Consider the following 27,072-nt stretch of genomic DNA (forward strand, 5'->3'; position numbering starts at 1 on the left):
AATACATTTTCAAGGTCACTGTTGATCTTTACGTTACTAATTCTCAGTCCTCATCTTAGTTGAACTCTCAGTAGTATTTGATAGTTGATACATGTTCTCACTTGGTCTCTCTGATGCCACTTTTCTTTAATTTTTCTACTAAACTCCCTGCCAGTACTTCTCTGTCAGCTTAGCTTTTCTTCATCTCTCTGACCATTAAGTGTGAGAGTGCTTGGGGTATTAGTTCTCCCAACTCTCCTTTCTGTTTACACTCACTCTTGTGATGATCTCACTTACCCTTATGGTTTTAGGTACCATATATATGCAGACAATTTCCAGTTGTATATCTCCATCTCAGATGTCTCCCTTGAACTTGAGATTCGCTATCAACTCCCTACTTTAACATGTACAAAATTAGAAGCTTAATTTCTGCCCCTTCGCCAAACCTGCTGTTTACTCAGCCTTCTCCATGGCAGTCAATGACCATTCCTTCCTTTCAGTTACTCAGACTCTAACCTTGAAGTTATTCCTAACTCCTCTTTTTCTCTCATGACCACATCTAATCTATTGAAGAATTCTGTTGGCTATAACTTCAAAAAATAACCAGAATTTGATTATGGACTGAGTATTGGATAAGAGGAAAGTGAACTGAAATGGAAAGTTAGAGATGGTTGACTAGGAAAAAAAAAAAACAGGTTACAAAACAACAAGAGAAGTCATATATAAAATGTTGCTATAGATGCTGTAAAAGTAATGTTTTTAATTTAAAAAATGTTATTTGTCTGTATTTTCAAATTTTCTACAATGCATATGCAGTGCTTCTATAACAAAAAACTATTAAAAATATTAAAATCAATTTTATAAACACACACACACAAACACCCAAAATCTAGCTACTTCTCTCTATCTCAGTGGCTACTATCCTATCTTTTCCCAACACAGCAGCTAAAGTAATTTTTCAAATTATAATTCTGATTATTGTTCTCTGCTCTAAATCCCCCAGTGGATTTCCATCTCACCCTCAGTAAGTTCCAAAGCCCTCATCATGGCCTTCAGGTTTCTGTGAGATTCGACCCTCTGAAACCTCTATGCCCTCATCTCTTACTGTTGTTTCCCACTCATTCTGTTCCAGCCACACTGGCCTCATTGCTCTTCCTTAAATGGAACAAGTATGTGCCTATCTCTGGGCTTTTGTACTTTATGTTCTCTGCTTAGAATTCTCTTCTCCTGATATCCTAATATTAGTTCTCTCACTTCCTTGCTGCTCAAATTTCATTTTATCAGTGAGGCTTTCCCTGAACACTGTATATACATATGGCTCCCACCACTATTTTTCAGTGCACTCACTAGCACCTGAAATATTATACATTTGTTTATTGTATATCTTCCTCAACTAGAAGGTAAGCTCACTGACAGCACAAACTTTGAAGGTGTTGTTCAATAGTATATCTCCAGAACTTTGAACACTGCCTGCCATGTAATAGAAGCTCAAATAAATATCTGTTGAATGAATTAGTAAATGATGGATTGGGAAGCAAGAGCAGGTCTTTCATGTATGTCCAAACTCCAATGAACACCAATTAAATGGAATTGTGTAATACAGCTTCCATGGGCAAGAATGGAGGCAAGGAGACCTGTTAAGAGGGTATTGCAGTCATCCATATAAGAGAATACAGTTGTTTAGACCAGGGCAGTGCTGGTGAAAATCGAAAGAAATGGAAGGATGTTAAGTATAATTTGAAGACAAGCAGAGAGGGCTTGCTGTTAGACTGAGTATGGGGGGAATGGAGAGAGAAGACTCGAAGAAGATTTTTAGTTTTTGTTCTGAGCAAATAGGTGGATGATGGTGACATTTAATGAGATATGGAAGGCTTGAGGTAGAACAGATTTATTTGAGGAAACACTCAAGGGTCTGTTTTGTACATACTTAGTTTGAGATGCCCCTTAGACATTCAAATTGACATGTTCAGTAGGCAGTTAGAAATATGAGTCTGGAGTCCAAAGAAGAGGTCTGTGCTAAGGATATAAATTTGGGAGTCATTAGCATATTGACAGCATTCAAATAAGACTAGATGGGATCAACAAGGGAGTGAAAGTAGATGTAAACTATACCCACTTTAATCTGAGTCCCCAAAGGGCTACATCCTCAAGGTAATGGGTAAACCAGTTAACTTGCATTTCCTTAATTTACAGCCCAGTTTTCTGCCATCTGTGTTGTCCATGAAATCTCTATTCTTGATCATAATTTAAGCAAGTCTTGGATTGGTAGTGCCTGCAGACGTCTGGCAGAAGAAAACATAAAACCTCTGTAGTGGAAGAAACCAACATCCTAGACCTTAACTTATTTTCACAAATATTTCAGATACAATGTCTAGAACACAAAGATACTGTGTACAAAACAAAGCAAGAAAAAATAAGCAAGAATCCACAGAAACGATAAAGAGCCAAAACAAACTCACAGACTTTAGATCTAGGAATAATTAGATACGTTATTAAAACACCTATGCATCATGTAGAAAGAGTTAGTGAACTAGTAGGTAAGTAAAAAGAAATAATACGGAATTTAGCATGCAAGGTTTTTTGTTTTTGTTTTTGCAGGGAAAGATTCACCGTGAGTTAACATGTGTTGCCAATCTTCCTCCTATTTTTTCCCTCCCCAAAGCCCCAGTGCATGGTTGTATATCCTAGCTGTAAGTCTTTCTAGTTCTTCTATGTGAGACACTGCCACAGCATGGCAACTGACAGACGGGTGGTGTGGTTCCATGACTGGGAAGCGAATCTGGGCTGCTGAAGTGGTGAGAGCACTGAACTTTAACCACTAGGCCATCAGGCCTGGCTCACAAGGATTTTTTTAAATGGATAATACAAAAGAGATAATGAACGATTATGGTCAACTATATTTTTCAAAGATAGATGTCCTACATGCTCTTGTACAATGTGATCTTGCCACTTGCCCATTCAAGAGGTAGAGTCTAATTCCCCTCCCCTTGATCTGAGCTGGCATTATCACTCATTTGTGACCAATAGAATATAACAGAAATTTGTAACCTGTGTATGTGGTGGAAATGATGCTGTGTGATTCCTGAGGCTAGGTCAGAAAGTACCATGCAGCCTACATCTAGTTCTCTTGAGACCCTCTCTCTAGAAGAAACCAGCCACCATGTAAGAAATCTGACTACCCTGGTGATGTCTTGCTAGAAAGGTCACATGTAGGCTCTCTAATCAAGAGTCCCAGCTGAGTCCAGCTTTCCAACATTCTCCGTCAAGGCACCAGATATGTGACTGAAGCCATTGTGGACCAGACCAGCCCAGATGCAAGTTGTATACCACTGGGTGACCACATTTGACACCATGAGGAGCAAAACTATTAACTAGCCAAGCCCTGCTAGAATTCCTCACTTAATAGAATTGACAAGTATAATAAAATGGTTGCTGTTTTAAGCCACAAAAATTTTGAGGTAGTTGTGATACAGCAACAGACAACCAGAAGACAGACATAGAGGATAGAATATGAAGGACTAACCTATTTTTAAGTGAAATCTCAGAAGGAAAGGAAAGAGTTATTAGAGGAGAAGCAATATTTGAAGAGGTAGTGGCTGAATATTTTCCAAAATTGAAAAAATCCATCAATGCAAAGATTCGGGGAGCTCAACAAATCCTAAACAAGATGAATAAAAAAATTAACACCTAGGCACATTTCATCATAGTGAAACTGCAGAAAACCCAAGAGAAAACTCTTAAGAGCAGCCAAAGAAATAAGACAGCATAGATTCAAATGAGATACAGAGAGGTGACTTTTCAATAGTACTAATTACAGGTAGAAGACAGGAGAATGATATCTAGAAGGCATTGAAATACAATAACTGCCAACCTAGAATTCTTTGCCCATCAAAAATATGATTCAAGAATCAAGGTGAAACAAGGACATTTTTATACAAACAGAAACAGAGAAATTTCACCACTAGCAAAAACCCACTAAAAATATTCTAATGATGTACTTGAAACAATAGAAAAGTGATACTGAATGAAAGATGTGAGAGGCAAAAAAGACTAAAAAGCAAAGAAAGGGTAAATATAAAAAATTTTGTTTGTATAAACAATGATAAAATCTTTTATGAGCTTTCAGATATATAGAATTGCTTTTTTTCACAATGGGTTTGCCACCAGAAGACAGGTGTCAATGAAAACCACCCCTAAACTTAAGCCAAAATGGGAAAGCAAAAAACTCATATCAACAATGTCATCATTGGACATGTAAATTTAGGCAAATCCACCACTAATGGTCATCTGATTTACAAATATGGTGGGGTCGACAAAAGAACCATTGAAAAATTGGAGAAGGAGGCTGCTGAGTTGGGAAAGGGCTCCTTCAAGTATACCTGGGTTTTGCACAAACTGAAAGTTGAATGTGTGTCTGGTATCACCATTGATATTTCCTTGTGGAAATTCAAGACCAGCAAGTATTATGTGACCATCATTGATGCCCCGGGACACAGAGACTTCATCAGAAACAAGATTACGGGCATATCTCAGGCTGACTGTGCTGTCCTGATTGTGTACCATCAAGTGTGTACCATCCAAGAGTAAAGGGAAAATGGAATAATATAAAATAATCAATATAAAAGAAGGCAAGAAAGGGAAAACAGAAACATAGAATAGGAAAAAGAAGATGGTAGCTACAAATCCGAATACATCAGAAATAATATTAATTATAAATGGGCTAAATTATCTAGTTAAAAGACAAAGATTGGCATACCTGACTTTAAAACAAAATATAACTAGATGCTGTTTCCAAGCTACATATCTAAAACATAAGAGTATAAAAGGCTGAAAGTAAAAGGATGGAAAATGGCATGCCATGCAAATATTAACCAAAAGAAAGCTAGTGTGACTTCTGCTTCTGGGTAGAAAGTAGGTCATGGCAGGCCAACACTCCTGCTGTGACAACTATAAAACTAGATAAATAAAAAATTCATATTTTAAAAATCATTGGAGGGCTGTGGAGCAATAAGAATTAGATGAACCAAAATTTAAGTGGAGGAGTGGGAGAGGACTACCTAGTTGAGGTGATAATCACCAGCTATTTTCTTTCTTGGTGTCCTTTGCTGAAATGTCTTAAGGGCTGAGGGAACAAAGACTTTCTAAGCTCTCAGTCAGAAGTCTAGGAGGGCCATGCCTGAGAAACAGGGATAAACCAGAGGTCAACTGAGTTGTACCAAAATTGCAAGCAGCCCTGACCAAGTGAAAAACTTGATTGGATTCATTCCTTCTGCCTAACAGAATGAAGGGGGCATGCTCTCTGCTAGAAAATATTATGTAAAGCCTCCATAGCTTTTTATATACAATATACAGTATAGAGTAAAGAATTACAAGACTGAGAAGAGGCAGGAAAGTGTGATTGATAATCAAGAGAAAAGTAGATATCAGAATCAAACCACAGATGATGCAGATATAGGAATTAGCATACAGGGACTTTAATATAATTTTTGTAAATGTTTTAAAGAAAATAGAGAAAATATTGACAATATTGATGAGAAGATGGAGAATTTCAATTGGAAATTGGAATCTATTTTAAAAAATCAAATGGTCATTCTGAATTGGAAAACACAACATCTAAAATTAAAAATTCATTGGATGAGTATAATTTCAAGAAAATCACCACAGAAGACAGGATTAAGGTCAAAAAAATATATCTAAACTTAAGCACAGAAAGGAAAAAGAATGAAAAGAACAGAATATAGCATAAGAGACAGGTGGACCACTCTCAAATGATATAGCATAAGTGTAATTGGAGTCCTTGGAGGAGAGCATGCAGAAAATGGGACAGGAAAAAAATTAAAGAGATAATGTCTAAGACTTTTCCAAAATTGATGAAACACAAGTCACAGATTCAAGAAAATAAATATACCCCAAGGAAGATAAATACAAAGAAAATGTTACATAGGCAAATAAAAATCAAACTTAGGAAAACCAAGGATAAAGGGAAAATATTAAAGACCAGAGAGAAAAAATATACATTACCTCCGAAGGAACAACAATAAGATTGATAGCTGACCTTTCAATGGAAATTACAAAACAACACTGTGCAATAGAACTTTCTGTGATGATGGATATGTCCTAGATCTTCACTGTTTAATATGGTAGCCACTAGTCATATGTGGCTATTGAGCACTTGAAATATAGCTAGTATGATTGAAGAACTGAATGTTAATTGTGTTCAATTTTAATTAATTTAAATGTAAATAGTCACACATGGCTAGTGGCTACTGTATTGGACAGCACAAATATTAGAAGAAAATGGAATGATATCTTTAAAATGAGATATATTGAAAGAAAAAATGCTAACCTAGATTTCTCTACCCAGAGAAAAAATGTTTCAAAATGAAGTTGAAATAAAGATGTTTTCAGAAAAACAAAAGCTGAGAGGCTAAGTCACAATAGATTGGTGCTATGATGAATACTGAAGGAAATTCTTTAGGCTGAAGGAAAAAAAGTCACAGATAGAATCAAAGAATTACAGGAAGGAATGAAGAACAACAGAAGGAATAAATGAGTATATTAAAAACAATATTGACAGGGTGACATCAGCGTCATGGCGGAGTGAGCTTTCCCGTAAACTCTTCCCCTGATAAGATACAACAAAAGGAACAGTCATAGACCAACAACGGAATCCTAGACAGTGAAAAGCAAGATCAGAAAGATCCATACTGCCGCACATCTGAGAGTGGAACGTGCTGGGCCCCCGGAGGAAGTGGGGAGAAGTAAGGAGAACTCCTCTCCCTCCACATCAGATCAGTGATCCTGGTCCACGCGGCTCCCAGAGAGGGGGGAGGGGCGGCCCTGTGCGGGGAAACTGTAGCTCTTCGGGATCTCTCAGCCAGTGGGAAACTCCCACACAGAGGACTCAGAACTGCTACGGGGTACCATCAACATCTGAGCACCCCAGAGAGCAGATAACAAGGGGCGAACAGGAAGCCCCCCATGCCAGGGACCCAGCGAGCAAAAGAGAGAGCACCCCCATCCCCGCAAACGGGACCCTGCAGCTCAGCCCACCAGACCAGACCAAGCCACTCGCAGATCGCAGTGAACAGCCGGGGCAGAGCGCAGGGGGCTCAGATTACACAGCCCTTTACCCCCACACAGTGGTAGTGGGTGGAAATTACAACCAGAGATTTACAGGATGAGGAAAAACAAAGCCAACACAGGAACCACAATGCAAAGATACATGAAATCACCAGACCAGAAGAAAAATGACAAGCACCCAGAAACCAACCCTGAAGACACGTAAATCCATAACCTAAACGACAGAGATTTCAAAATAGCTATCATAAAAACACTCAATGAAATACGAGACAACACAGACAAACAATTCAATGAGATTAGGAGTTTCTTCACAAAAGAGATTGAAATCATAAAGAAAAAACAATCAGTGCTGATGGAGATGAAGAACACAGTGGAGGAGATAAAGGAGAATTTGGAATCTTTAAAGAACAGAGCTGATAATATGGAGGAAAGAATTAGCATTTTAGAGGATAGGAATTCAGATATGCTCCAGATGAAAGAGGAGAGAGAACTAAGCCTAAAAAGAAATGAAGAAAGTCTCTGACAAATATCTGACTCTATTAGGAAATGTAACATAAGAATTATAGGTATTCCTGAGGGAGAGGAGAGGGAAAGAGGAACAGAGAACCTATTCAAGGAAATAATAGCTGAGAACTTACCAAATCTGGGAAAGGAGCAGGAAATACCAGTAAGCGAAGCCAACAGGTCACCTAAATATGTCAACAGGCAAAGGCCCACTCCACGACACCTAGTGGTAAGGCTAGCCAGAGTCAATGACAAAGAAACAATATTAAGGGCAGCTAGACAAAAACAAAAACTAATGTACAAAGGAACTCCATCAGGCTCTCAGCGGATTTCTCAACAGAAACTTCACAGGCTAGGAGAGAATGGAATGATATATTCAAAACACGGAAAGACAAATCTTTCAGCCAAGAATACTCTATCCAGCAAAAATATCCTTCAAATATGATGGATAAATCGTAACTCTCCCAGATAAACAAAAGCTAAGGGAGTTCATGGCCACGAGACCCCCACTACAAGAAATACTCAAGAAAGCCCTCAGGCCTGAAAAAAAGAAGAGAAAGGGAATACAAAGCTTGGAGCAAGGAGAAAAATAGGTAGATAAACTCAGAAAAATAGTAGATCTTTACCGAAATAGGTTAGCAACCACTTAAATACCAAAATCAAAGATCAAAGAAAGGAATTTACCAAAAATAAATTTAAACTCATGACTGTAAACACACAGCCACAAGACAAGATAGAATAATGTATAACAAGAACGACTTAGAAGGGGAAGAGGAAAGTGATTGAATTGACTTAGTATAAGGAAATAGGAGGCCATCAGATAATAGACTATCTCATACACAAGATTTTTTACACAAACCTCAAGGTAACCACTAAACAAATAATCAAAACAAAATCACGTATGATAAACAAAGAGAAAACTAGAAGAGTCATAAGACAGAACAACCAAACTGAATTGGCAGTCCGAAACAAATGGGACAAGAAACAAAGGAAATGCAAAAGAACCAGAAAATAAGTGACAAAACAGCAACATTAAGCCCTCATATATCAATAATTACCCTAAATGTAAATGGATTGAACTCTCCAATCAAAAGATACAGAGTGGCAGGATGGATTAAACAGCAAGACCCAACAATATGCTGCCTCCAGGAAACACATCTCAGCTCTAAAGACAAGCACAGGCTCACAGTGAAAGGATGGAAGACAATACTCCAAGCTAATGGCAAACAAAAGAAAGCAGGTGTTGCCATACTCATATCAGACAAAGTAGACTTAAAGATAAAACAGGTGAAGACAGACAAAGAGGGAAATATATAATGATAAAAGGAACACTCCACCAAGAAGGCATATCACTTTTAAATATATATGCACCCAACATAGGAGCACCAATGTACGTAAAGCAACTATTAACAAACCTAAAAGGAGACATTAACAACAACACAATAATAGTAGGGGATCTTAATACCCCACTTACATCAATGGATAGATGATCCAGACAAAACGTCAATAAAGAAATAGTAGACTTAAATGAAAAACTGGACGAGATGGACCTAGTAGACATATACAGAGCACTCCATCCAAAAACAGCTGACTACACATTCTTCTCAAGTGCGCATGGAACATTCTCAAGGATAGACCATAAGTTGGGAAACAAAGCAAGCCTCAATAAATTTAAGAAGATTGAAATCATAACAAGCATCTTTTCAGACCATAATGCTATGAAACTGGAAATGAACCATAAAAAAAAAAAAACGGGGAAAGTGACAAAAATATGGAGATTAAACAACATGCTACTGAACAACCAATGGATCATTGATGAAATTAAAGGAGAAATCAAAAACTATCTGGAAACAAACGAAAATGAAAATATGCCATACCAAACCATATGGGATGCAGCAAAAGTGGTCCTGAGAGAAACTCATAGTGATACAAGCCCACTTTAACAAACAAGAAAAATCCCAAATAAGCAACCTTAAATTACACCTAACAGAACTAGAAAAAGAAGAACAAACAAAGCCCAAAGTCAGCAGAAAGAGAGAAATAATAAAAATCAGAGCAGAAATAAATGAAATGAAGACCAAAAAAAACAGTAGAAAGGACTAATGAAACAAAGAGTTGGTTCTTTGAGAAGATAAACAAAATCGACAAACTCTTAGCCAGGCTTACTAAGAACAAAAGAGAGAAGGCTCAAGTAAAGAAAATTAGAAATGAAAGAGGAGAAATTACAAGGGATACCACGGAAATACAGATAATTATAAGAGAATACTATGAGAAATTATATGCCAACCAATTGGACAATCTAGAAGCAATGGATAAATTCTTAGACTCATACAACCTCCCAAAACTAAACCAAGAAGAAATGGAGAATCTGAATAGACCAATCACAAGTAAAGAGATTGAAATAGTAATCAAAAACCTCCCCAAAAATAAAAGTCCAGGACCAGATGGCTTCTCTGGTGAATTTTACGAAACATTCAAAGAAGATTTAATACCCATCCTTCTCAAACTATTCCAAAAAATAGAGGAAGATGGAACACTTCCTAAATCATTCTACGAGGCCAACATCACCCTGATACCAAAGCTAGACAAAGACAATACAAAGAAAGAAAATTACAGGCCAATATCACTGATGAACATAGATGCAAAAATCCTCAACAAAATATTGGCAAACCAAATACAGCAATACATTAAAAAGATCATGCACCATGATCAAGTGGGATTTATACCAGGGACTCAGGGATGGTTCAACATTCGCAAATAAATCAACGTGATACATCACATCAACAAAACCAAGAATAAAAGCCACATGGTCATCTGAATAGAGGCAGAGAAGGCATTTGACAAGATACAACATCCATTTATGATAAAAACTCTCAACAAAATGGGAATAGAAGTAGCTCAACAAAATAAAGGTTATTTATGACAAATCCACAGCCAACATCGTACTCAACGGGGAAAGACTGAAAGCCATTCCTCTGAGAACAGAAACGAGGCAGGGCTGCCCACTCTCACCACTCCTGTTCAACATAGCACTGGAAGTTTTGGCCAGAGCAATTAGGCAAGAGAAAGGAATAAAAGGAATCCAAATAGGTAACGAAGAAGTGAAACTCTCACTATTTGCAGATGACATGATTTTATATATAGAAAACCCTAAAGAATCCGTTGGAAAACTGTTAGAAATAATCAACAACTACAGCAAAGTTGCAGGGTACAAAATCAATCTACAAAAATCAGTTGCATTTCTGTATGCTAATAATGAACTAACAGAAAGAGAGCTCAAAAAGATAATACCATTTACAATTGCATCAAAAAGAATAAAATACCTAGGAATAAATCTTACCAAGGAGGTGAATGACCTATACAATGAGAACTACAAGACATTATTGAAAGAAATCGATGATGACATAAAGAAATGGAAAGATATCCCATGCACGTGGATTGTAAGAATAAACATAGTTAAAATGTCTATATTCCCTAAAACAATCTACAGATTCAATGAAATCCCAATCAGAATCCCAATGACATTCTTCATGGAAACATAAAAAAGTATACTAAAATTCATATGGGGCAACAAAAGACCCCAAATAGCTAAAGCAATCCTAAGAAAAAAGAACAAAGCAGGAGGCATCACAATCCCTGACTTCAGAACATACTACAAAGCAATAGTAATCAAAACAGCATAGTACTGGTACAAAAACAGACACACAGATCAATGGAACAGAATGGAAAGTGCAGAAATAAAACCACACATATACGGACAGCTAATTTTCGACAAAGGAGCTAAGAACATACAATGGAGAAGGGAAAGTCTCTTCAATAAATGGTGTTGGGAAAACTGGACAGCCACATGCAATAGAATGAAAGTGGACCATCTGCTATCACCAGTCACAAAAATTAACTCAAAATGAATCAAAGACCTGAAGGTGAGACCTGAAACTATAAAACTCATAGAAGAAAATATAGGCAACACACTATTTGACATTGGTCATAAAGGAATCTTTTCGGATGACATGCCTACCCAGACTAGGGAAACTAAAGAAAAAATAAACAAGTGGGACTTTATCAGATTCAAGAGCTTCTACAAGACAAACGAAACCAGAATCAGATGAACAGACAACACACCAGCTGGGAGAGAATATTTGCAAAACGTACATCTGACAAGGGGTTGATCTCCATAATATATAAAGAACTCACACAACTGAACAACAAAAAAACAAACAACCCGATTAAAAAATGCACAGAGGAAATGAACAGACACTTCTCCAAAGAAGATATACAGATGGCCAATAGGCACGTGAAAAGATGTTCAACATCATCAGGGAAATGCAAATCAAAACAACACTAAGACATCACCTCACGCCCGTTAGAATGGCTATAATCACCAAGACAAAGAACAACAAATGTTGGAGAGGATGTGGAGAAACAGGAACCCTCATACACAGCTGGTGGAAATGCAAACTGGTGCAACCTCTATGGAAAACAGTATGGAGATTCGTCAAAGAATTAAAAATAGAGATTCCCTATGATCCAGCCATCCCACTACTGGGAATCTATCCAACGAACCTGAAATCAACAATCCAAAGAGGCTTATGCACCCCTATGTTCATTGCAGCATTATTCACCATAGCCAAGAAGTGGAAGCCACCTAAGTGTCCCTCGACCGACGATTGGATCAAGAAGATGTGGTATATATGTACAATGGAATACTACTCAGCCATAAAAAAAGACAAAATCGTCCCATTTGCAACAACATGGATGGGCCTGGAGGGTATTATGTTAAGTGAAGTAAGCCAGAAAGAGAAAGACAAACACTGTGTGATCTCACTCACAAGTGGAATATAAACCAACACATGGACAGAGAAATCTGTATTGTGGTTACTAGGGGCAACGGGGGTGGGGGGTGGGCACAAGGGCTGAAGGGAGACATATATATGGTGATGGACAAACAAAAATGTACAACCCAAAATTTCACAATGTTAAAAACTATTAAAACATCAATAAAAAAAACAATATTGTCTAAGTCAACAATATTGATACTGTCTTGTGGGAATTTATAACATATGTATAAGTAAAATACGTGACAATAATAGTATAAAGGGCAGGAGCGATCTATATGAGTTTAAATTGTTCAAAGGCTCTTACGTTGTTCAGGAAGTGGTAAAAGTACTAATTTGAAATGGACTAATAATCAAGGATAAAATTTTATCTCCAGAGTAAACAAAAGAATGTATGACTAAAAAATTTACAGTGGAAATTATATAAAATTAATTAAAATCTTTATTAGTGCAAAAAAAAGACATGAAAGAAGGAAGAAAAGAGATAGGATGAATAGAAAAAAAAATAACAAAATGAGACTTAACCTCAACTATATTTTGAAAAGTAAATGTAGATGAATTAAACATATCAATTAAAACATAAAAATTTCAGACATGAATAAAAATTAATGTCAACTATATATTGTTCACACTTAAAATATAAGAACTCAGTTAGCTTGAAAGTAAACTGTAAAGAACGAGGTTTCTAGAGATAAAGAGGAAATGTTATAAAAATAAAAGTGTCAATTCAATAGGCAGACATAACATCCCCAAATTTGTATGAACCTAATAATATAGTTTCAAAATACATAAAGCAAAACTTGACAGAATTAAATGGAGAAATAGATAAATTCCAATCATATTTAGAGATAACTGATTTAAAGAACAGACCCAAACATTAATAAGATATAGAAGATTTGAACATGATTAGGGAAGCACACGCAGCAACTGCAGATTTAACATTTTTTCAAGTTCACATGGAACATTTACTAAAGTAGACCATACACTGTGCCACAAAACAAGAAATTTTATTGGGTAGAAAACATATAAAATATGTTCTCTAATTAATTAAACATTAAATCAATTAGAAAGTTACCTGGAAATTAAGCAACACACTTCTAAATAATCTGTTTGTCAAAGAAGAAATTACAATGGAAATTAGAAATATTTTTAACTAAATGAAAATGTAAATATAACATATTGAAACTTGTGATATATAGCTAAAGCAGTGCCTAGAGAGAAATCTTTAAGAGGAAGGAATGACACTGTCAGATATCTTCACTTACTGTAAAGCTACAGTAATTAATAAAGTGTGATATTGATACAAGGATAGACAAATACGTCAATGTAATCCCTGGATTACGACGTTGGTTTAACATTTTTTAACACCACTGTAATTTTTCGCATTAACAAGGTGAAATAGAAAAAATATATAACCCTCTCATTACATGAAGTGTTTGCTTAAAATTCAGCATCCATGCATGATTTTAAAATTTTTAGCAAATTAGAATAGAAAGGAATTCCCTTAACTTCAGAAAGAGCATCTACAAAAATCCCTACACCAAGCATCATAATTAATGCAGACCCATTGAAAGCTTTCCAGTCCATGTACATGATATATCTTTGCAATATGGTGAAAATGTAAATTATCCCCAAACTGATCTATAGATTCAGTACAACCCAAGTGAAAATGCTCAACCTCATTATTAATCAAGTAAATGAAAAATAAAACCACAGAGACACTGCTACGCAACCACTAGAATGGCCAAAAATGTAAAAACAGTCAATATCAAGTGCTTGTGAAGATTTGGAGCAAATGGAACTCTTATACATTGCTGACAAAAATGGAAAATGGTGCAGCCACTTTGGGAAACAGTGTGGTAGTAGCTACCAAAGCTGAACATATGCATACTCAGCAATTCCACTCCTAGATATGTGCCCAACAGAAATGCATATATATGTTCACAAAAAGACATGTACAGGAAGGTTCATAGCAGGACTATGTGTAACCATCAAAAATTAGCAACAACTCGAATGTCCTTGATTGTGGTATATTCACACAATGGAATACGTTATAGCAAAAGGAATGAACAAACTATAGCGACACACAACAATGTAGATGAATCTCGCAACCACAATGTGGAGCAAAAGAGGCCAGAAACAAATGAATGTATACCGTATGGTTCCATTTACGTACGTCACAAACAGACAAAACTAAACTACATTCTTTAGGGAGGTGTACATAAGTGGTACAATTATGAAGAAAAGCAAAGAAATAATTATCATGAACATCAGAATGGGGGTTACTTTTAGTGGAGAGGGAGAGGATATAATATACAATGTTCTTATCTGGATGGTAGTTGCATTTTTGTCCAAAAGCATTTATGTTTTATGCACTTTATTGTGTAGTTTTAGTTCACAATTTTAACAGATTTTTTTTTAAAGTAAAGTAAAGTAAAGTAAAGTAAAGGACTGAACCCTGGGGCTCTCTTATATTTAGAATACGTTTATAGACCCACATGCAGTCAACAGGCAACAAATATTTTTTAAGCACCTACTATGTGCCAGGCACTTGTTCCAGCTGCTGGGAAAACAACAGTGGTCAAAACAGACAAAACCCCCTGCTTTCATGGAATTTACACACTAGTGAAGCCTGGAGAGAATATGTCAAGGAGGATGGAGTGGTTAACTATGCAAAATGTTGCTTACATGTCGAGTAAGATATGGACTTAACAAAATTGACTATTGGATTTGATAAACCACTCACGTGATTTGGACACCATCTAAATATGGATGATCTTCATCCAGACCTCTTTTGGGAACTCCCAACCTCTGTGTATTTGCCAATTTATTTCACATAGATGTCCTGTGTGTCCAAAACTATATACCCCAACCTACTCCTCCTCTGAGGTTCCCCATCTCAGTGAATTGCCTCACCATCCATCCATTTGCCCAAATCAGAATCCTGGAAGTTATCTTTAATCCCTCTTTCTCCCCTCCCTGCCCCATTACACTTCCAATTCATCATCAGTTCTACTAAATGTATCTCAAATACACCAAAGGCAATAATATGAGGCACTTCTACCCACCTGGTCCATGAGGATGTTGTTTTCCTCTGCTTTTTTCTCCAGGGCCCAGAGTGGAGGTGTCCCTCAATTCAAGAAGGTGGTTTTCCAGGAATTCACTGATGGCTCCTTTACTCAGCCCTTATACCGTGGAGAACTAAATGAACACTTGGGACTCTTGGGGCCATACATAAGAGCAGAAGTTGAAGACAATATCATGGTGAGTTGAGGACGATGGAATTACAAGCAAATTAATCCTATATATTTTCTTTGTTTCTGATTATAAAAATAATATATTCTCACTTTTGAAAAATTTTAAAGTATAGAAAATAAAGAAGTTGAAAAATAATCCCATAATTATTTTAGTGTATATCATTTTCCTATGTATTCTCTTTATGTATTCAAAATTATACAATGTATAATTCTACTTTTTTGACTAAATATCATGTCATAAACATTCCTTATGTCATTAAAAACACTTCCTAAGTATCTTTTTAAAATAATGGCATAATAGTCTATTATATGAATTTATGGTATACTTAACCATTTTACTTTGAACAACCTTTTAGATCGTTTATTTTTTCCCTATTTAAATAATGCTGTGATCACAACCCTTTTCCTAGACTAAAATTCCAGAAGTGCAATTTACATGAACGTTTTAAAACTTTCTCTAATGAATTATCTGTTAATGACCTTTGCACATTTGACATTTTTTGAGAGAGTGCTTTTCTTATTAATTTATATTACCTTATATATTGTAGATCATTGATATATTAATGATCATTGACTATTTTAGTGAATAGTATCTTCCAAGTTTGTTGTCTCTTAATTTTATATATAGTGGTTTTTGAAATAAAACATGTTTGAATTTTAGATAGTAACCCATAAATCTTTCCTTTATGACATTTTCATAGCTTTAATGTTTATAAAAGTCCTTCCCTATACAGAGATTTTTTTCTTAAAATCACCTATACTTTCTTCAACTTTCTTTTACAGTTTAATTTCTTAACATTTAACTTTTTAATCCATCAGTAATTCCTGTAAACTAGAAGTTATTTTGGTGCATCATGTGAGCCAAACATCAAAGTAGTTTTATTTTTTTCCAAAAATATTCATTCATTGTCCCAATTGATTGTTTATATTAAGTACATAGAAGGATCTAAAATTATGGGATTGTGAGTGGATTTTTTTCTGGCTTGAATTTTATTTTACTTTCCATATGTCCTATGAAACATGTATAGTTTTTTTTAAATCTGAAAAACAAGTGTTTTTTAAAGATCATATGCATTCATCCTGGAATTTGTCATGAAGAACCTTAAGTATCATCTCCTGGGGTTATGGTCTCTTACAACTCCTGTGGTGATATTGTCCCTTTTACTTTGGAATTGCTTTTAAGTATTTAGGAATTTTCTCCTTTGCAACTTTGAGTTCATGCCTTAAAGGTTTTAGAATTCAAAAATTCCTCAGAGTTTCCTCTGTAGATCTTTAGGTTTGGGTTCTAACAACATCCATCCTCTGTACCACTTCCTCCGGGTATTAAAAACTTGGATAAAATCCCCCAGATAGGCATTACTATTAGAGATGTAAACCCTAAGGTAAGGACTTATAGGATCCTAAAACATGATACTTGCATTTTTGTTTTTGTTTTTTTTTTTGCTCTGCAGGTAACTTTCAAAAACCAGGCCTCTCGTCCCTACTCCTTCTATTCTAGCCTTATTTCTTATGAGGATGATCAGAGGCAAGGAGCAGAACCTAGAAAAAAGTTTGTCAAACCTAATGAAACTGAAGTTTACTTTTGGAAAGTGCAACATCATATGGCACCCACTAAAGATGAGTTCGATTGCAAAGCCTGGGCTTATTTTTCTGATGTTGACCTGGTAAGCAGGTCTATGTTGTGCTGGCCACTTTCTGGTCTAAAAGAAATGGTCTGTGTGTTATCTGCTAATAATTTTTGGTATTTATTATAAGCATAATGGGAAGCTTTAAATAGGGGAGGTGCCATCATATTTGTGTTTTAGAAATATCGCTCTGGAATCTACTGAAGAGGATGAATTGTATTGTGGGAAGATGAGGAGTGGGTTGGAGTGGCATAAAAGTTGATGAGAAATCCATTCTGGTTGCTCATAGGATTGCTGTCTTCCCTCCCAGGACAAAGATGTGCACTCAGGCTTGGTTGGACCCCTTCTGATCTGCCGCGCTAACACGCTGAATCCTGCTCATGGGAGACAAGTGACAGTGCAGGAATTTGCTCTGTTTTTCACTATTTTTGATGAGACCAAGAGCTGGTACTTCACTGAAAACATGGAAAGGAACTGCAGGGCTCCCTGCAATCTCCAGGCAGAGGACCCCACTTTTAAAGAAAATTATCGCTTCCATGGTAATATATCCCACACCCCAATATTACTTACTGTGAAATCTGGCATGCACTATGACAAATGAGCCTTGAGCCTGAGGCTTGCACATTGTATGAGTTGAGACTATATATATATGGGAGTGGAGTCTTCATAGGAATAAATATTTTTGACTGGAGTGGAGGGAAAGAAACTTCTACCATGGATTTTAACAGCCATCTCTCTGTTCTTCTCTAGCAATCAATGGCTATGTGATGGACACACTACCTGGCTTAGTAATGGCTCAGGATCAAAGAATTCGATGGTATCTGCTCAGCATGGGCAGCAATGAAAACATCCATTCTATTCATTTCAGTGGACATGTGTTCACTGTACGGAAAAAAGAGGAGTATAAAATGGCAGTCTACAACCTCTATCCGGGTATGAGCTAGTTCGTGCTCTTTCTTCTACCTGCTGTTCTTGTTGAGGACTAACTTTAAATGGTCTAGGCACTGGGGATATGGTCAGTGAACAAAGCAGACCAACTCCTTGCTTTTGGGTAACTTACTCTTTCAAGCAACTTTACCCTACAGAGAGATAATAAATAAATTAGCAAATGAACATGATAATCTCAGATACAGATAATGTGCTACAAAGGAAATAGAACAGAATAAATGAGTAATTAATGTCGCAGCACTTTCCTAGGAAAAAGGGACTTTTTTTCCATTGCAGGACATCAGTAGTTATCCAAAGAGTGATTTGTTTATGTATGTAACCAGTATATTGATTAAGCACTACTCACAATGTTGATCAAAACACAGCTTCATTTTAGTTCTCCAGCGTCCATTTAAAACAGGTTTAATAGTGGGAGTAGACTTCCTCTGTTTCTGCGTAAAAATTCTGATATGCTCGGTGACTTTTCTGCTCACTCTTAAGTAATAGAGTTAAAACTATATTACAAATAAAGATCAAGTCAGAAATTACAATGTCCTACTCCAAGATATTAATCAAAATTCTGAACTTGATTTAACTTCAGTCTCTCCTTCCCCAACTTGAGCCTGCACCAGGCTGGAAGGTCTGGAAAAGGGAGGTGTGGTTGAGTCCTCTGTCTCTCTGCCTTGTGCTTATTGTGCTTCCCCCTAACCCCTTGCACACTGCCTGCACCTGGCAGATATTTCAAGCTGACTCTTTTCCTTGCAGGGTACTTCCAGGGGCTCTTCAGAGACTCCCTGTTGGGACTCTCTCTCATAAAATCTCCTTGACCTGGTTGGTTCCACCTTTATTCCAGGTGGTTCACTTGTGACCCATTCCTCAGCCTGTCAGCATTCACCTCCAGCTTCTTCCTGCTGGGGTTACTTTTTAGCCCTCAAGCCAGCCCTAGTGGACTAGATCCATGAGGACCTCACCCTGACTGGCTTCTCCCAGGCAGCTCATGTCTGGTTGGTAGGAAATACACCTTTGGCTCTGAAAAATCCTGAGAGTGCAGGCCAATCCTAATGCGGTAGCTTTCTCCAGTCTCCACCAGGAAAGCATTCTGTCACCCTGTCACTCCCATTTCCCAGGGTGGGAGGCTGTCAGAACTCAATCTCCAGTACCTCCAACTGTAAGTGTCACATAGCAAGCACTTTGGGTTTGAGGGGTCCAAGAGTGGTGGAAATAACTTAGGTTGATCTCTTTTGTTATTCTCATAAGCCAATGTATCTCATGCTCATTTTTTTTTTTAGTGAAAAGAGGTACTTTTTGTTACTTTTATTTTTCATAAGGTGTTTTTGAGACAGTGGAAATGCTACCACCCAAAGTTGGAATTTGGCGGATAGAATGCCTTATTGGCGAGCACCTACAAGCTGGGATGAGCACTCTTTTTCTGGTGTACAGCAAGAGTGAGTACCACTGTGGGCAGAGGCTTGCTGCCTACCCAGCCTACTTCTATACAGCTTTTCTCCTGCCTAGAATGGTTGCCTTTGTCAAGAAATAAATACAAGCTCACAGTAATTATCAAATCTAAAGTGATGCCGGCCCCGTGGCTTGGTGGTTAAGTGCGCGCGCTCCGATGCTGGTGGCCCGGGTTCGGATCCCGGGCACGCACCGAGGCACCACTTCTCCGTCCATCCTGAGGCCGAGTCCCACATACAGCAACTAGAAGGATGTGCAGCTATGACATACAACTATCTACTGGGGCTTTGGGGGGAAAAAATAAATAAATAAAATCTTTAAAAAAAAAAATCTAAAGTGAATGTTGCTGGTAGAAATTATCAGAATCCTCAGGGGAGGGCAGATGTGGTTGAAGCTTTGAACTCTTTGAACCTGTAGCTCTAAATATTTAACAAACTGGTGCTAAAAATCTCTCTTCATTTTCACAACTTTGTGAAGCTCCAAGATCTCCAAGAGGAAATTTTGAAACTTAACTTTGCTTCAATTATCAAATATAACTTATAAATATTGCTTGGAAGAGTTTGTGATTTAACCATAAACAAGTAAGAGAACTACTGGTCTACTTATGTATGGATCCTTATGTTTCCTCTGCTGCAAAATGTGAATACTTCTGGCACCTATACGTTGGGGTGATTTAAATGAAACAATACAATAAAATATTTAGTACAGTTCTTGTCACATAGTAAACACTAAAAGATATGAGCATTTGTTGGCGTTCTCCCATTTTTATTGACTTACATTTGTGAAGCTGAATTGTATGCGCTTCTAGCTATCGTGTTTTCCTTGTTTGATTTCAGAGTGTGAGACTCCACTGGGAATGGCTTCTGGACACATTAGAGATTTTCAGATTACAGCTTCAGGACAGTATGGTAAATACTATTATTTTCTCTCCAAGAACTGGGCTGATTATATCTTTTTTATTTCTATTGGAGAGATTCAGATAACCAATCCATCTCCATGCTTCTATTAATTATACTCCATAGTTGCCTCTCAAATCCATTTTCTCCATTTCCCACTGTGACCATCTTAGTTCACACCACCATCACTTCTCACCTGGGCAATGCCACCACCTCCTTAAATGTCCTGCCTGCCTTCAATATTGCTCCCCTTGAGTCCATTCTCTTCACTGTAGCAGGAAGCTACGCTTTTCTATGAGCAGTGATAGTAAAGCCTGAATAGGATCCATAGAGAGTTCTCAAACAAATTTCAGTGCCCATAATTGAAGTCTTATATTGGCACAGAGCCATACTCATTCATTTATGCAGCTATGGCTGTTTTCACTCACAAAAGCAGTTAAGTAGTTGCAACAGAGACCAGATGATCTGCAAAGCTTAAATATTTTCTATCTGGCCCTTTAAAGAAAAGTTTGCCAACTCCTGTTTTAGAGGGAAAAAAAATTCCCTTTGAAAAAGAGGTTTGAGAGGTATATACTAAAATGGTAGTTTTCTCTGGGTGGAAGGATGATGTTTTTTGTTTCTTTTTATTTTTACTTATGTTTTAATTTTATTTTTGATTTTATAATATTTTGACAATGAACATACACATTTTATAGTAAAGAAATAATAATATCATTTGGTAGTGCTGGTAACACATTCCGGTATCAGTGAATTAGAGGTGCTAACAGTCAACAAAATTATTAAATTCTAGAAAATAAAATGGACAAGGACCAGCAAAACACTTAGGGAGTCATTGATACCACTATGCTTTATACCTTTGTCTTCTCCATAGCTAGGATTAACCTTTCTCAAGAGAGTAATTTTCTTCCCAAGTGTCTAGGACCAACCCAGCTGAATCTAATCTCTCTCCCCTTTCTTGGGCAAAGGACAGTGGGCCCCAAAGCTGGCCAGACTTCATTATTCTGGATCAATCAATGCCTGGAGCACCAAGGAGCCCTTTTCCTGGATCAAGGTTAGAAAATGCATGACATTCAATCATATCATGTATTCTTCTTGCAAGCTCAAAGCATTATGCATCTCCTTTATATGGAAGTCATTTTCATCAAACTCCAGGTAACAGACGAGGAAAGAACTGAAGAACAGAGTGGCTTTTTATTTGTGCAAAAACAGTCAGGAATGAAAGACTTGGCAATAGAATTGAGTACACTGATGTGTTCTATTCCTGTGTTTTTAAGCTTTCTACTGGGATCAGAACAGCTGAATACTTTTGATAACATTGAACTCACCACCTCCCAAGACCGTGTATTCTATTATTAGATGCCTCCAACTGCCTAGGTATCCTTGAGTCCTCCAATTCCCTCATTTTAACACAAAAACAAATGGCTCAATCCCCCATCCCACAAGCAGAGAAAATGTGGCTTCTTTGCTTTCTAAAGCTGAATCTGTCTTCTTCACAAATTCTAAACCACTGGGGTAGTAGTAAACACCTACTGCAGTTGGTCTAATCTGGTAAACTAACTTGGAGCCAATAACCGAGATAGTGTCTTTAGGTTAATTCAATTTCCTCTTAATGACTCAGTCTTTCAGATTTTCTCAGTCCCCCATCTCCTCTAGAGTAGTGCTGTCCAATAGAAATATAATGTGAACCACAAATGCCAACCACATGTGTAATTTTACACTTCCTAGTAGCCACATTAAAAAAGAAACATGTGAAATTCATTTCAATAACATACTTTATTTAATCCAACATATCCAAAAATATTATCATGTCAACATGTGATCAGTCAGGACTGTGACCTTTTCAAGGGCATACCTATTGGAACTTCTGAGTCCCTTCCATTGCCACATGAGAGCTGAGGGCAGCTGGGAAGTGCCAACTCAGTCTCTCTGCCTAACCACTAGGGTAAGTTCCTTCTAGAGCCCAAACAGGAGAATAGAGAAAACTTCTCTGCTTCCAGCTTTGCTCTCAACCTCTCTACATGCCTCCCACCTCTGCTACTCACAGCCTGGAGAGGGACTAATGCACACACGTTTTACCACCCACTCCCCCACCTCCATCCACTTCTCATAATGCACCAGCTTCCTTCTTCCTCTTCTTAGTTGGCTGAGGACATCCTCCTACATATTTTCCTCCTTTGTAAGTTTGCATCTGATCTTCTATTTTTCCTGAGGTTAAAATAATAAATAGGGATCAGGGAAAGATAAACTGGCTTACCAGTAAGCAGATGCAAAGAGCGCACCTGTTAATGCCTCATCAGCTCATCTGTTTTTGTTTTGTAGGCACTGCCAATTATGACTCAATTTGAGCTGACTGTTTACTAATCCCTAAGTATTTTTGTTTGTTTATTTGTGGGGCTCCTAACCAAATGTTCTCACCTTGTATTTCTGTAGTTAGCACTTTCAACCTTACATGTATCCCAGTGTAGTGAGCATTTTAATCTATTTGGCTGCCCTGCATCTGTTCTATTTATTTTTTTTGTAATAGTGTTCTCATTTCCATTTGGGGAATTACATCTCCCTCACTGGATATAATCTGATGAGACTAGTAAATACAGTGCTTTTTCCATGCCTCACCAAAGAACCCTGAGTGACACACTCTGTTTTCGCTTATTAGATTTGGTCCATTGTTCCAGCTCGCCAAGCTTCTGTCTTCCAAAGTATTTCCTAGTATACCCAGTTTCATATAATTTACTGACTTGATAGTAAACTTTTTTATACTTTAGCAAAGTCATGATCAAAATATTGAAGTATACAGGGCTTCCTTACTATGTGCTTAAGACAAATCAAGCTATTAAATCCTTACCACAATCTTATGAGGTAGATGTTATTATCATCCTCATTTCAGATAAGGAAGTTGAAGCACAGAAAAGTTAAATAACTTGCCCCAAGTCACACATCCAGTAAGTGGCTGAGCCAAAAATTCAAACCCTGATAGTTATGCTGCAGAGCCCTAATTTGTAATGATTAGACTATACTGCTTCTAGATGCTCCCTTTAGGTTGATAACCATCTATTAACTACCACTGTTTGATTATGGTTATTGAACCAGTTACGAATCTACCTAATTGTATTATTATCCAATCTGTATTAAATCACCGTATGCTCAAGGTGTTTTTTGCCATCTGTCCTACCGAAGTCCAGATACACATTTTCTTGATCTGGTAACTTTATAAAATAAAATGGTTCCAAGGAGCCAGCAGGCAGGGAGTTAGAGTTGATGGGATGCTGACAGGGAGGGCAGTTGGGGTAGGCTTCTATTCTGGTGAGAGGGCCTGAAGAGTGCACAACAGCCAGGCCACCAGGCATAAGAGCACTGGGCTGGCTTGAAGGGCATCAGGTGACCAAGGCCAGGCAATCAGCAGCAGGCAGTCAGCAGGCTCCATGGAGGTGTCTGCCCGCAATATTCGTATTTGTACATTGTGTGACTCATTACCACCTTGCTTACTTCCTTGTAGAAAGATGTGTCTTGCTGTCACACATACCTGGCTGGATACGTAGGTGAAAACATTGAATCTGTAATTGCCAAATTGCTCCAAGATTCCAATTATAATGTAGAAGAGACATAACAAGAAAATGAAGTAGATAAGATTGGCAGCTTGCCAAGACTTCATCAGTTACAGAATGTAGGTGGAAAAAGTGGCTGGCAAGGCTCTATTAAAACTGCTAGAAGGTACCATAGTCAGTCGTCCAAAAAAGACCTCTCCTATGCTACATGAAGAAACAGTACAAGTGAATTCGACAAAAGGCATGGTCTTTGTACCTGGTGCTTTCAGTTGTTTATGCCCCAATACCAAGAAGAAACGTGAAGTGTCTTCAGTTGGGAATAACATCTAATCTGGGAAAAGATAGTGCTGTAGCTTCTGAAGACCTTGCCACTCTCTCTCCTATTGCCTGCTTCATTTTTCTCCTGTACTCATCACTACTTGATGCTGTAAAGTAATAAAAACATATATGATAGATAGTCTGTTTCTCCAACTCAAATGTAAGCTCCCTGAGGGCAGGGCTTTGTATTTTCTTGTTCACTACTCTATTCCCAGTACCCAGAACAGTGCCTGGCACATACAAGTGCTAAAGATATAGTCTTTGAATGAATGAATGGATGGATGGAACTTAACAGTCAACTGAACGAGACAGTCATTAAGCACAAGAGTCATGACAGTACAATTTGAGTGTCCCAGGCATCTGTGAGAAGTTAATTTTCATTTGCTTGTTAGGGTAGTAACTGATGTCAAAATTTCTGTGTAGATACCCCCTTGTAACGCTTGCATAGTCCATGCCCTCTTCTTTAAGAACCAACCGTTCCTTACCACTCTGCCATTATTCACTCATTTATTCCAAACATTTGCTAAGCATCAGCATTATACCAGATGCCATATTAGGTGCTGGGGCTAGAGAGGAGAGAAAAGCACTGAACTCAGCACATTACATGTATTAACTCTTTAATCCTTCTGGTAACCCTTTGAGTTAAACCATTATTATCTCCACTTTACAGATAAAGAAACTGAGACACAGAGAGGTTAGGTGACTCAAACAGGTTCACTGCATAATGATCTCAGTCTAATAAGGAAGGCAGATAAGCAAAGAAACCTTTATAATATGGTACAATAGTTCGCTATAATGAAGTTATATACAAAGTGAAATGGAAGCATAGAAGAGGCAGTACTAAATTTGTCTGGGTGAGTCAGGAAAGGCTAACCAGGAGAAATAGTTTCTGAACTAACTCTTGAAGGAGGGGTATCAGTTTATCACTGATAGCGATGTGGGGCTGAGGGCTGGTCTGAGGAGAGGGGAGGAAACTGGCTTTGGCTAAGCTGAGGCTGAGGTGTGGGCAAAGCACTAGGTTATGTGGGTCCATATGTGCAGCACAAAGGATGTGTAGAGGAAATGGGGGCTCAATGATTTGGAAGTGGTCTGGTTTGCCAGAAAGTAGGCTGGGAACTCAAAAGGCACCTTTCCTTCTCGTTCCTATCATTTATCCCTCAGCTTCACACACATCCACATTTCAACATCGGTATCTGCTGTACCTACACATCCAACGTAATACTGGGAATATCTGTATCAATGTAGATTCTTCTTATGCCAATAATTTCAGAAGGTGGTACATACATTTAAAATAAAGTGTTGTTTTTAATTGGTAGGTGGATCTGTTGGCACCAATGATTATTCACAGCATCATGACCCAGGGTGCCCGTCAGAAGTTTTCCAGCCTCTACATTTCTCAGTTTATCATCATGTATAGTCTTGATGGAAAGAAGTGGCAGAGTTATCGAGGGAATTCCACTGGGACCTTAATGGTATGTAATGAGTCCTTTCAAGAGAATGCATGAATATTTTAAAGAGCTTTTGACAGATTTCAGATATGGGACAAACGTTCCTAGCTTCTACAAACTTAACTCCAAAAAAGAATTTTCCATTTATGGGCAATAGAAGTCATTATGGACATATGGACAAAAAAGTGGTAGCATCAAGGATCTCATAGAGAATAGAAATGAAGAGATGTTCTAGTGACAGAAATATGTGACTCAGGACTGGGTGGATTGATAAGACTGTGAATTAGCTTATGGATATTCTAGGTTGGAGGTGATAGTAGGGTAATCATGTTGAATGGCCAGTAGGCAGTAGATTAAAGACTTGAGTTTAGTGGGTAAAATCATGAATGGAGGTGAAGATTTGCATCTTCCGCATAAAGGGATGGGTGAAAACTTGGGAAATGATGACTTCTCTAGGGGTGAGCCCAAGACCCTTCATTAAACAGGCTTAAAACCTTAGCACCATCATCTACTCTTCCCTCAATTTTTATGCCCCCTCATGAATTGATCCATAAATGCAGCCAATTCTTTCTTTTAATGCCTCTCACATCTCTTCTGTTTCTTTTATACTGTCGTTACTACAGCCTGAGGCCCCATCACCTCACACTTGACCTATTAGATTACATTCCTAACTAGTCTTCGCTTGTTTCTAGTGTCTTCTCTAATAAAAGCTGCACATCATTTTCGGGATAATCATCTTATCAGTCCCCTGCCTAAAACCTTTCAATGTCTCCCTCTTGTCTTCAGAATAGAGTTCAAAGTCCTCAAATAGCCTTGTGCAAGATAACTTCCGTTTTCCCCTTTAGATCCATTTTCCTGCTTCTCTACCCTGCTTCTTGTTCTGTGAGCCTGGCATGTGTGGAATACATCAACAGGCTACCTTATCCTCTAGCTTTTGGTTGGGTTTCACCAACAGGGAGCACTGGCAAGAGATCAGAGGAAGGGAGGAGAGCAAGATCAGGATATTTATTTTCCTGGCTCCCTCCTTGTAGACAATTTGGCTGTATCTCTCCACTGAAGGTCACTGCTCCCCTCAAAGTGGCTTTCTCTACCTGTTCCAGTTACTATTGCTGAGTACCAAACCACCCCAAAACTTAGTGTTGTAAAAACAACCATTTTGTTTTGTTCATGGATTCTGTGGGTCAGGACTTTGAACAGGGC

The 27,072-nt window shown here is 37.7% G+C and overlaps 1 protein-coding gene across 1 annotated transcript in view; it reads left to right on the forward strand.

The window, feature by feature from the left end:
- The window catches only part of F8 (coagulation factor VIII), a 146,929-nt gene that overhangs the window by 96,727 nt on the left and 23,130 nt on the right, over positions 1-27,072 (forward strand). Inside the window, exons 15-22 of the mRNA XM_058535054.1 lie at positions 15,512-15,665; positions 17,110-17,322; positions 17,573-17,822; positions 18,034-18,216; positions 19,539-19,655; positions 20,505-20,576; positions 21,530-21,615; positions 25,741-25,896. Coding sequence (XP_058391037.1) covers positions 15,512-15,665; positions 17,110-17,322; positions 17,573-17,822; positions 18,034-18,216; positions 19,539-19,655; positions 20,505-20,576; positions 21,530-21,615; positions 25,741-25,896 — 1,231 coding nt within the window. The remainder of the gene's footprint in view (positions 1-15,511; positions 15,666-17,109; positions 17,323-17,572; positions 17,823-18,033; positions 18,217-19,538; positions 19,656-20,504; positions 20,577-21,529; positions 21,616-25,740; positions 25,897-27,072) is intronic.

Source organism: Diceros bicornis, chromosome X (assembly GCF_020826845.1).
Source record: "Diceros bicornis minor isolate mBicDic1 chromosome X, mDicBic1.mat.cur, whole genome shotgun sequence".
Taxonomy (NCBI): domain Eukaryota; kingdom Metazoa; phylum Chordata; class Mammalia; order Perissodactyla; family Rhinocerotidae; genus Diceros; species Diceros bicornis.